Below are 12,583 nucleotides of genomic sequence, written 5' to 3'. Positions count from 1 at the left end.
GTAATCTATATTTATGCCAAATAATATTTCAGTGCATCATTTATAGGAGAGCAATTCTGACAACACAGAACATTATTTACAGTTGGTGTTGTTTTAGAAGAAAGGGTATGAGTTTCTTGCATTTTGGGGAATATATCATAGACAGGTAGCATAGTCCTGGGTTATCAGAAGTTCATGAGCCAATTCCAGATATGGCCAGCAAGAAAGGAACGAAAGAATTTTGATGGAGCTCAGCTGTTTCATTTGTGCTTAATGGCTTGTTGCAGAGAATGGTCTCCTGTGAATGGTTTACTTACCCAAATCAGCTGGATCTTGATTTCCTCCATAATGCCCAAATGTCTATTCTTGGCTCATTTGTCAATAGGCCCTTCTGGATCCTTAATCCTATTGTTTTAAGGGATCAAGCATGATTTGTGGGTTGGTGAATCAGCCAGAAACTTACCTTCCTTGATAAATAAAACATGGTATAAATTAGCTGATCGGCTTGCTTTGCTGCTAGTGTCTCTTTGTGGGTTTCTTAGTCTTTGTAACAGTTACCCTGCCCAGAGGATGAGCTTCCAAGTTCCCACCTGCATTTTACCATGTTTACGGCACGCATTGTTTCAGAAACATTTTGTTCTGTTGTGTTGTTAGATTGCATTGGGACTTCTCTTGTTGCTTAATTCTTTCTTGATATTAGGTCACTTTTTCTAATTTAGCTCAGCCACTTCATGAGATTTTTTTTGCTTCTCTTACTCTGTTTTTCTTCCATTATAATTATTTTCCTCCTGTCCTTCCCCCCAGAGGTCCACCCACCGACAGTTGACTCCTTGGGTCGGAGGCCGTCTGAGGCAGAGGAGGATCTGTACAAAAGGTGGGATCTTGTGTCAAGGAATAGCCATCATTCTGCTCTATCAAGGCTACCCTTTTGTTGTGCGCGATGCTATTATTTGGTGGCTGGTGTTCTCCTGATTAAAAGCAAAAGCACACTGGATGGGAGGCATCGTGTTGCTGTGGAACTGCTGCCTTGTCCTTTAAATTTTCTTGCTTCCATGTAGCTCACACTTGAGGATAATGAAAATGTTTATCAGTCTTGGCAATATTAGCCACCCAAATACTTGAGCATCTTTGAGATATAATACAGCTTATTCTGTCCTTTTCCCCCCTCAGGAGATGATTGACTAAGCAAGTAGAATAATTAGTCATGAGCTGACTACAGGTTGGTTGACCTCTGACTAAACTTTTCAACATAAAATTAGCCACCATGGTGTAGTGGTTAAGAGCCGTGGACTCTGATCTGGAGAACCAGGTTTGATTCGCCACTCCTCCACATGAGCGGCTGTGGCTAATCTGGTGAACTGGATTCATTTCCCCACTCCTACACATGAAGCCAGCTGGGTGGCCTTGGGCTAGTCACACTCTCTCAGCCCCACCTGCCTCACAGGGTATTTGTTGTGGGGAGGGGAAGGGAAGGTGATTGTAAACTGGTTTGATTCTCCCTTAAGTGGTAGAGGAAGTCGGCATATAAAAACCAACTCCTCTTCTTCTTTTAAAGCCATTTGCTGAGATTCTTCTGTGGGAGCCCCCATCCACGTGAAGTGAGCTGGATGGCTACCTGAGAAAGCATTTTTCTCTAATGGCTGCTCCCTTGGCAACTATTTTCTTTGTTGCAAGTGCCAGGTAAAATCGCTTCTATTTACCCAGGCATATGACTGACTGTGCATCTTAGCTTTATTTGTAATTCTCCCCATTTTATTAATCAGCCTTGTTTTGAACATTTGACATTATATTCAAGATCATACATTATATCATATATAAATTAATTAACAATCTAAAATACAGTTAGTTTTCAATCTCAGAACATAATTTGTTAGAATAATTTAATAACTTACCTATCTTCTAAATTAATACAGTAGTTTTAATCAACTGATCTCAATACCATTTTTATTGTAATGATACCCTGCACTATGCAAAATAACCATTCTTCCACTACCTTCTTATGTTCTACTATTGTTCTCTGTAATATGATATCCCTTCTTATGGGTCCTATCTCACCACCAAAGTATTCATAGGACAGTGGCAGAGTTTATACAAATTAATCATTAAATTATATTTCATATTCTAAAAATTATACAAAGGTCAATCACTCAGTTTTGCCGGTTCTGCTAATCTCATTTTTTGCCATATTTTTGTTATCCATTTTAAAATATTTTTATTTGTATATTTTTATTTGTAATTTTTGTCTGTCTTAGGAAATGGATTTTTGTTTTACTTCAGTCTCTGATTTTGTGGTGACTGCCTTGTTTTGTTTTTGCATTCTTAAATTGTTTTATTGACTGTTTTAGAACTTTGTATTGTGAGATTTCATATTATTGTTATTCTGGCAACATGAAGATTGGCATTAGACATTACTAAAATAAAATATGCTTCAAAGTTCCTTGTGCTCCATAAATTACTGCGATGCCCTGGTGCCATGAGCTTGGTTGCTTACATATCTGCTTCATGTGGCTCTGGCATTTTAACTTGGGAACCTGTAGCCAGGTGGATGCTGACCACCTTCTCCCCTAGGTATGAACAAGAGCAGGCCATGGTCCAAGAGGAGCTGCTCCGACTGGCTAAAAGGGAACGGGATGCAGCCAGAGAGAGGCTGAACACTACCCTTCAGCAGGAAAGGATCAGCACCAATGAAGAAAGGCAGAAAACAGACCAGCTGGTGAGTCCAAAGAAAGACCCAGTACATTGTCCGTTCCAGCATGGCTGTTCTTATGTCCCTCTCCGAGATTCTTCAAGGGACTTTTGCTAGTGTGCTTGAAGCTGCTCAGCATAGGCCTAGTGACATAAGATGTCCCAGATGGGGTATCTTTCAAGGCCTTTCTTGCTCCCAGAACCTGGATCTGCAGTTTCTCCCTCTCATTCCTTTCCACGTCCATTTGTGCCGTATCCTTCTGTTCTGTGTCTTTATAGCTTCCCCATCCTCATTCTGCCCTTGCCCTGTTGTTGTCTTTGGGACTGGAAACAGCAGCAGCAGGGATGCTTCTCCAGACCAGCGCTTAGACAAAGTATCCGTTCTTTCCTGCAGAATGGCTGGCAGTGCTCACCCCAGCAATATGACCCAGTGCAGTTGAGCCTGCATCTGCTTTTATGTTGTTGTGGTGATTGTGACTGTGAAGAATTTATATGAAGGTAACTTAAAAATGGATCATACGGCAAGTGCAACATTCACTGCAGACAAGACTCTGTCTAGGGCAGAGGCTATTAAAAAAAACCTTACAGACACTGGTTGATATGTGTAATATTAAATTTTCATGTTGCTGTTCTCTAGCTGGAGAAGCACGTGGGTTATTTCATTTAAAACTTATGAACTATCAGACCATGGATGTATTACATACATTTGGACAGAAAGCGACCAGGGAGGAAACTATCAGCAAATCAGTTTGGACTCTTTCATAAAATGTAAAAATGAATGATAGGCAGTGTTTGTCCCATTGGTAGCAATTCTGCAGTCCATCCCTAATCAGTATGTCTAGCAACAGGCTTTAAAGCAGGATGTGCTTTACAACACTGGTCCTGTCTAATCCGACTAGGAGGATAAGGGACGGTCATGTACAAGTGAAGAGAGAGCTGGGGGTTGAAGATTTAACTGCCGGGCGGAGGGAGTGAATGTCTGAGGCAGGTGCAAGGTGGGTGAGACATTGTACCTGGCAGCTGCGGTGTTAGTTCTATCACCACGAAGGTGATAATTACATTTCACAAAAAAGGAAATTATCAGGCCCTTGTTGAATGATTTAGTGAGTTATTACCAAATCTATGGAGTGAATTGTCTCGGAGCGTAGGTTCCTGTGTTAGGTTTAAGCAACCAAGGAGTATTTCTGCTTGCCGCTCCTTTTGCGGAGAATTCCCTCTAAAAGTAACACAAAGAATACTGAAGAAGTAACCCATGTGAAGAAGTTTTGAGTACGACTGAATCAGTTTGGGGCCCTGTGTAAGTATTCACATTTTCCTTAATGGTAGACAGATTTCTTAATTCTGCTTGCTCTATGTTGTAACAGGAGTTCAGAGGAGTGGAAAACATTAAGCCTTAAATTATTCGAGGCCAAAATACATTTAGAGGAGTGGAAAACATTAAGCCTTAAACCAGGGATGTTGAACTCAGTTGTTAATGACGGCTGGATGTGACATAAAAGGCCATGCCTCGCCAGCCCAGATTGAGAGTTGGGGAAGGTAGCTTCCTCAGCTGGCTTGTGGGCCAGATAAGAGCTCTCAAAGGGCCGGATCCGGCCCTCGGGCCTTATGTTTGACACCCCTGCCTTAAACTGTTTGAGTCCAGAATACCTCGAGAGAGCATCTACTCCCATGTAGGCTTTCTCATGATCAAGCAATAAGGCTCTGCTTGGACTACCATCACAGGCAGAACCGGCATTTGCCACTTTCAGGGCCTTCTCAGTAGCAATTCCAACACTATGGAATTCCCACCCTCTAGGGCAGTGGTCATGTGTCAGGAAAGGAGTCCTCAGCTGAGCTAGATCCAAACATATTGAAGTGGTCTCTGGTTGTTTCATCTGATGGCTTCAATGACGGCATTTGGAAACGGGGAGGGGGGCTTTTAAAAGAAGCAGGATCGAAGCTGGATAGGCAGATAATAAATACAGGTACAGCTGAAAGGTATATTGCAAGAGGGCACAATCTATTGTTCACCCCATCCATATGTTATGGTAGCCTCCCAGTACAAATCCTAAATTGCTTTATCACATCCTTCCTCTCTCACATAGTGCACAGAATGCAAACTGCATATGTGTACTTTGAGCCAGACACAGGGAGGCAGTAAAGTGAAAAGCCACGTGCATGCATATGCGGAAAAGTACATTAACTTAATCTGTATTAACCAAGGCATTAATTGTAATCTAGATTGAGTAACGAGGATTTAAAAATTCTCCCTTGTGAGAACTCCTCAAACAAATCAAGCAGGTCTGATCTTAATTCAGAAAAGGCATTTTAAATCCTTGTTAAACAGTGTCCATAAATGCTTTTTTGTATTGGGACACTGAAATTAATGGAAAGTGGATGCATACATTATTCAGAACTGCTAATGTTGTTCCAGCCTCATTCAACCATTCTACAGTCATTCATTCATTAAACTGATCTTTCTAGCTGGGCTCAGGCAATATCTTTTCAGTGACTTGGATGTAGTAGTATTAGAGCTGTCAATACACATTCATTGTGTGTATGTCCTGCTGAGATTTTTGGTCAGACTGATATGTTGGGTTTTTCAGCACTTCAAGATGCATCTTGCAAATCCCAGGCTCCAGGTCACCGTGGGGCCTAGTATTTTTAGCAGTGATTTTATTGTGGTGTATTTCAGTGATTCTCAGTAGGAGTGCAAAGCTTGTGTCATTTCCACATCAGAATGTTTTATTCTATGTCATAAAAATGCATGCAGTTCTTGTCATTACGTGTTTATAAGTCAACTTTACATCTTTTACTGGTGGTAGATGAATTAATCTCTTAACCAGTTACTTTCTGCACTGTCTCCAATATCCAATTAAAGCAATAATGACATTTTGAGATATTGAGGAGGAGTTAGGTCAGGGTTAGAGATTAGCTTTATGTTGTAAGGATAAAAACAAAGGGCTCCCCCATACTTATATATACAGTACATCACTTTTGTCATAACTTTAATACAATTATGAGAAACTATGAAGAGTTTTATGAAACTGTGAAGAGGGTTAGGTTTTGTGGTAGGAATAACTAGAAAACGTGGTCATTAAAATAGAAAACTCTGAAGGCTGAAAACTGAGTCTGGTTCCTCAGTTTTGGGGAGCTGAAGAAAATTTGTGAAGACCTGACACAGAGCATGTGGTCTACCACTGAACTATGAACCTTTCCCTTGTTCATAGCCAAGGGGAACTAGGCCTTCCGGAGCCTTCTGCAGTATCCTGTGCACAGCAAATGGAATGTCAGTGGGCCATGTATAACTTCTCCTGACCAATCGGGAGTTGAAGGTCATGCCATGCATAGTTGGAAAGGTCACCTGATGATACCTGGTGCCCTTGCTGTACCAAAAAATGTAGTCGGTAATAATCTTTCTTCAACAGGTACCTCTGTTAGAACAGCAGTATTCTTTTTTCTCTCTCCTCATTTTGCCACTTGCAGGCCATAAATCTGAATACAATGGCTGTATTTTTAAACGATTCTGCTTTGATTGTGCTGAAAGCCATTTGGCGTTTAATCTGTGTTCTTTACGGTTTTCATCCTCTGACTTTTATTATTATTAGTATCTGTGTGAAGCGACAGTTCAATCTTATTACCCTGTGTGCTTCCCTGGGATCGGAGAATAGACTGCAAAGTAAAACCCATCAGGCTTCTGGGCATAATTAATTACTTATTTCATAAGAGGCCCCATCTCTTGAAAAACAGGCTGAAAAGTTCAGAAGCCTGAGAAGCGCTAATATTTTATTAAGGACTTTCTGTACTTCAGACACTGTTGCTGCTTTGGATGAGCCAGAAATACTGGGGGGTGGGGGGATGCCTTAGTAGTAGAACATCTGCTAGGCATGCTGAAGGTCCCAGGTTCAATCCCCAGCATTTCCAGTTAAGGATCAAGTCACAGGTGATGTGAAAGTCCTCTGCCTGTGACCCTGGAGAGCCAGTGCCAGTCAGAGTAATACTGACCTTGATGGATCAATGGTCCGATTCAGTATAAGGCAGCTCCATTGCGAAGCGGGGGCGAGCAATGGCATACTACCTCTGAATGTCTCTTGCTTTGAAAATCCTTCGGGGTCACCATAAGTTAGCTGTGACTTGATGGCAAAAAGAAGAGTTCAGATATAAGTACTGTTGAAGTGATCATCTTTCCAATCATTATTACATCGAGAACTCCTTTTGCGCCAGAAACACTGGCAGCGACATGTTGCTCTATAGAGGCACTGTAAACAGCAACACTTTCCCCACCAACAGTAAGTAGTAAGTTTAAACAGTAATTTTAAACACATGCATTTGTATATGTTTCTGATGGATCACTTATTCTTTTTTGAAGGCTTGTGTTTTCAAAAGATTTGAAGGTTTTGAAGGCCAATTATGGTTAGATAATCTTGTGGGAAATTGTTTACTGAAGAATATGTGTCTCTCTGTTTGCCTAAAAATAGGTTCTCCTTGCTAGCAACAAAACATTAATAATAAAACAAACAAAAAATGGCTAAACAATAAAACCAGTTCCAGACAGTATCACACCCAACGTAAATCTGCAGTCTGTTTATTAATCTGCTGTTTACAAAATTAGCCACCAAAAGTCTGCACAAACAAACCGATCCACCTACACCCCATCCCTCTTAAAACTACCCAGGTCCTGGATCCTGTGGAGCTGTAGCAGGATGCCTGGTTCCACAGATTGGGTGGGAGCAGGGAATAGGAGCTGGGGGTGGGGAAGAGAGCCACATTTATGGCTTGTATCTCTCCCACTAGAAACCTTGTCCCAACTCGTGCCCCTGCTGGGTCTCTAAACTTTCACACACAATCAAAATCAAGGCTAGAAATGTTTGTTTCTTTGCTATCGACACCAGCGATAAATCAGGGTTAGTTTTTAGAATTATGCTTTCAGGCAGGGTTTGTTCATTTTTAGCTGCTAGTTATAGATGTGCTTTAGGAAGGGAAAAAAAAGACGAATACAGTTGAATCCCCTGAGAAATTTGCAAGGGGGGATAGAAGACCACAGGCAGACTGAAGAGGAAGATTTCCCTCTCTCCCCTGTGCTGCCTCCTGAGAATTCTTGAGACAGGGCACAGACCTCTCCAGAATCCATTTCTTTAGTGGCTGGCTGTTGTTTAGGGGATTGTTGCAGGTGGAGGGATTCTGGGAAGGTTATCACAGTTCCTGAGGATGCCCAGTGTTCTCCCTTTTGTGGCCGCTCCATTGGGCCCAGGGATGCCAGCCTTCAAGTGGACCTGGGGGTCCCCTGGAATTACAGCTCATCTCCAGACTACAGAGATCAGTTCCCCTGGAGTAAATGGATACTTTGGAGGGTGGACTCTGTGGCATTGCACCCCACTGAGGTCCCTGTCCTCCCCAGGCTCCACCCCCAAATCTCCAGGAGTTTCCCAACCTGGATCTGGCAGCCATACCCTCCCACCCCCCACCAATGGCTGGGGTATCCTGGCAACCCTAATGGAGCCTGTTGGATGAGACGGAGCTTTTTATTTTTATTATTATCCTGACCAAGGAATTGTCATTTGGGGGAAATGATCTCAAAAGAGCACTTTAAACTATGAAAAGAGGCACTTTTAACCTTTAGTTAAAAAGACTCATTGCATAATAAAGCAAAGCTATGATAAATGTATTTTAATATTAAATGTGATTTAGAGAGACACAGCTCTTACATTTAACTAAAAATGTCACCGCTTTTCTCTCACTGAAACTCCATTCTCTGGAGAACCTTTATAACTCTATGAAGTTCAGGTCTAAGGTGACTCGCTATTCTTTTTAAATCATCTTCATCATCAGCTCTCACACTATTAGCAACTGGAACGGCCCCATTCTTCAAGGCTTTTTTTTGAGGGGGGCATCGTCTATATAGATGTACGTGACATGCTCACACCCCCTCCCCCACATTCCAAACTGCCTTAAATAATTTCAATTCAGGATTTATTTATTTTTTAAAAGAGACCTCAGTTCACACCTCACGCCTTGGTAATAACTAACTCCCTTTTTATTCGTTGCTTCGTTGTACAAGCCTGCTTTTGGGTAAATTCTCCTTTTGACATTGATTCTGATTTTTGTTGGGGGGAGAGGGTGGTCCTCATTTTGTTCAGGTGTTCTCTGCTTTTTGCAAGGTGTTTCACCTCTTGTAATTCTAAAATGTCTTCGTCTGGAACAATGGCTGTAGCAACAGCCATAGCAGAAAGTGACTTGCTCCCCCTTCCTTGAATGGCTTGTCTATGGCATTTTGCTGTAGGTAGTTGAATTCCCATATACTTCCTTTTTGCATTTCTGTTATCATCTGCCTTTGTTGTGCATGATACTCCTGCGTCTCCTAGGTCTGGCTCTCAGACTCACTCCTGAGCCAGTATCTCAATCACAGGATGGATGGGCATAGGAGTGCTTGCATTTTGACTGGCTCTTTCCAGTCTGCCCTTCCCTTGGCTCTTAGGACTGTATATCTCTCCATAATCAGAAGGCTAGCAAGGGGGGGAAAAACGTGGCAAATAATGTAATCTATGAGAATCCCCAAAGTGAATGGAAGCCAAGCTCCCTCATTCTTTTCTCCTTGCCCTTGCCCAAGGTTCTCTACTATTGAAACACTGTGAAACTGTGGGCAGATTTATACTTTTCAAGTAAGCGTCTACACATATGTGTGCTGCAATTAATAAATTCAATATCATTTCAGTAGTTCTTTTTTTTTTTACATCAAAAAATTGGTGGGGTTTTTTTGCTTTGTTTCCTGTTCCTTTAAACATTCTTATCAGGGTTTTATTTTTAAGAGCTAGATAAAATAACATGGAATACTGGGACTCTCATGTAATCATATGTGACTCCAAGGAGCTAGGCTTTGCCTTCAGTATTTAATATTGTGAAGCTTGTAATTTAATTTTGGAGGCATAGAATAGTGTCTGCTTTTCATATTTTCTGGCAACTGTAGATAGTTCAATCTCTGTCCAAACCCTGATTTGCTATTTGTGATTAATGACAATCTCCATTTCCTTTAACTCAGAGTTCTTGGTCCCTCCTCAATCTTGTGGAGATGTTATACGAGAGCCTGTGTTGGTAACAGCAGCTTCTGAGGCCTAATGGTTTTAAGCAAGCTTTTTGAAACAAATCAGTGAAGGATGTGGGAGGGAGAAGAAATAAACGCGATTAAGCAAAGACATCTCATTACATCTTGAGAAAGGAAGGATTATAGTCTATGAAATAAGAGGATCTCATTTAGGGAGGGGTGTGTGCATGCCAATGTTATCAGGATAGTTGGAGAGCAAATAGAATAAATGAAATTAATACCCTGAAAAGAAGCATTACCCGGATTTAGAAATTGGACTAATGTGATTTGTGAGAAGCCCTGAAGTTCTTATCTCATTTAATCCCTCATAGGATAATGGCTTTGTCAAATTTATTGACCAAGGAAGTCCCCTCATGTTTTTTTCCCCTTTTTCATTTCACAAGAATTAATTTGGGTACAAGACAAATTTCATAATTGTCTTGAGGGAAAGAGGGCATTTGGTCACTGGTGGAAAGCAATTAGTTTGAAGCCGAGCAATAGTGTCACATGACAGAAAGCTGTTGCCTTTAATGTATTTGAGTGGTGAAGGTTTCCTCCCTCTGTCTTCAGCCGTGTTTTTGTTAGTTGACTTGTTGTTGGACAGAAGTGTCTCTTGTGGCTGTTCAGTGTTGCTCTTGGTCTTTCTTATCTATTCCAGGAATTAGGCTATGAGTGTGGTTGGATAATTAAGGTCATTTGGCAGGAGTTCATCCCCTGAAACAATCAAATAGATTTTCCACTTAAACCAGACCATTCTTTCTATTTCTGTGTGGAATGTAGCATGGAAAGTTGGGTTGGATATGCAAATCTTTTCAGTTATGCAGAATTATTCAGATAGTTTATTTGGTAATATAGTGAATACTTTTAGAACTTTAAAATGAGGAAGTGGACGATCCTGCTATCTCTCGAGAAGACTCTCTTGACCATATGTATATGCCTTGACAATAGCTGGGTACCCAGGGTTGGATGAGAGGAAAATTTATGTAAGTCTATGTGGAAATACTACAAATATATTTTATTAGAAGCGCTATACAGATTTTAAAATTCCTGCTTCACATGGTTGATATCTGCACACAAAATATACGAGAGACTTATACTAACCAGTACTACAACAAAAACCCAATATACCAGTTGTTTGAATAATTTAGAATAAACTTTATAACATATTCACTTACCTGGTTGGGTTTTAAACTGTACTTTGTATTTTGTATTTGTATTGGTTCACATCATTGTATTTCTATATATGTGTGCAGATTTTAGAAAAGGTTTTAACTAACCACTGATGAAGGCCCTAGAGGCCGAAACGTGTTTGGGTTTGTGATTACAGATATCAACCTTAAGTTTGGCCATTGTGCCATTTTAATGCTTTTAAAGAATTTTAAAATCTGTATAGCGCTTCTAATAAAATAAATTTGCAATATTTCCACATAGACTTACATAAATTTTCCTCTCACCCTACCCCGGGTAGCCAGCTTTTGTTTTTAGGTTGGGTTTCATTCCCCTCTTTTTTCTTCCACTATGCCTTGACAATGCAAGCATCATCTCGCTCAATTCTGACTCCTGTGACAGGAGCAGCTCAGATAATGTTTTCTGGGGAGTCTTCAGTGGGCACTTCTAACAGTTGGTTCACTTTCCTTATCTTTTTCTAGCTAAGGGGCTCCTTTGTTTCACTTCTTTATTGTCCAGCATTTTTGGTTTCTAGATCTCTCTATTTGTTCACCTACAATGGCTTTCACACTAGAAGTACTATGGATGTGACAGTAACAGTATCACTTCAGGTGGGTCCAGTTATTGTCTCAACGAACAGTAGAAAATAGCTTCTTGGTTGCATTGCCAACAGTTTTCCAAGCAGGCAACTGCCCCTTGCAGTAGAATTGTGGCTTTTGAAATCACCATCTTATTCTTTCAATCAGTTAATAAGATAGCATCCTGAAGAGTCGCACTCTGTCAAAGAGTAAATGTGACAGTTTTGACCATTATGATCCTAAGATAGAAACCACTATATGTTTTCTATATCTAAGTCTCTTTGTCAGGAACATTACCCTCTTATTTGAGGCTAAACAGGTGCACCAGTTCTAAAGGTTATATCTCCTGAACCTCTTGTCCTAATCTTTTCATCTGCCTTGTCAGTTCCAGTGCCACCTATGCCAGTAGTGGCACCAACCACCTGTGCAGCGTTAAACCAGATGTATAAACCAAATATTATTGTTGGAACCACTTTACCGGCAGTACCAACAGCTTCAGCAGTTGCTTCCATACTACATTTCTGTATCTGTCTTGACAGTTTGGGCATCTTCAGTTGTATCAGTCCTGATTGTCTTGGCTTCAGTATCTGTCTCATCCTCCTTTGGGAATTCCAGTCTTAACGTTTTCAACTGCCTCTTCAACTGCTTTACTCCTTGCTTGCTGCTGTTCCTATTATCCCAGTTGGAGCTCCCCCTCAGCAATGTCTTCATAAGAAGACCCTTTCCTTCTCAATGGTCTACTTCAGATTCTCTGTTAGAATTTGATCAAGCCCCCAATGCCAATAGGACTGGAAGGTGGCATATAGAAGAAAGAAACTTGGAGTTTGTTCTTGGTTTATACCACCTTATGCTTTCAGATCCATGGCCTTGTGCGTCTTCTCATGTTTGATAGTTTTTTTTCTAGTAGTAATGAGCCTGATGTGCTACAATGCCCTTTTTCTTCATATGCATCTGGGGAAAGTTGCATTATGACCAAATCTGTCCTTCTCTTGTAAGCATAAAGCAAGCCTTACATGCTCTTAAGTGTGTTTAGGCCACTGACCTTCTACAGTAACTGAACTGAACAACTCAGAAAATATGTCATTGTTTTAATCTGCTTTCCTGATTCTAAGAAAGG

The 12,583-nt window shown here is 40.9% G+C and overlaps 1 protein-coding gene across 1 annotated transcript in view; it reads left to right on the top strand.

Moving 5' to 3' along the window:
- The first annotated feature begins 783 nt into the window (after positions 1-783).
- The window catches only part of CHCHD6 (coiled-coil-helix-coiled-coil-helix domain containing 6), a 234,171-nt gene continuing 222,371 nt past the window's right edge, over positions 784-12,583 (top strand). The window contains exons 1-2 of the mRNA XM_056864341.1: positions 784-853; positions 2,548-2,692. Of these exons, the coding sequence (XP_056720319.1) occupies positions 2,567-2,692 (126 nt within the window). The 5' untranslated portion in view covers positions 784-853; positions 2,548-2,566. The remainder of the gene's footprint in view (positions 854-2,547; positions 2,693-12,583) is intronic.

The sequence above is a fragment of the Euleptes europaea genome, chromosome 1 (assembly GCF_029931775.1).
Source record: "Euleptes europaea isolate rEulEur1 chromosome 1, rEulEur1.hap1, whole genome shotgun sequence".
NCBI classification, from domain to species: domain Eukaryota; kingdom Metazoa; phylum Chordata; class Lepidosauria; order Squamata; family Sphaerodactylidae; genus Euleptes; species Euleptes europaea.
This window is presented reverse-complemented; position numbering and strand designations above follow the sequence as displayed.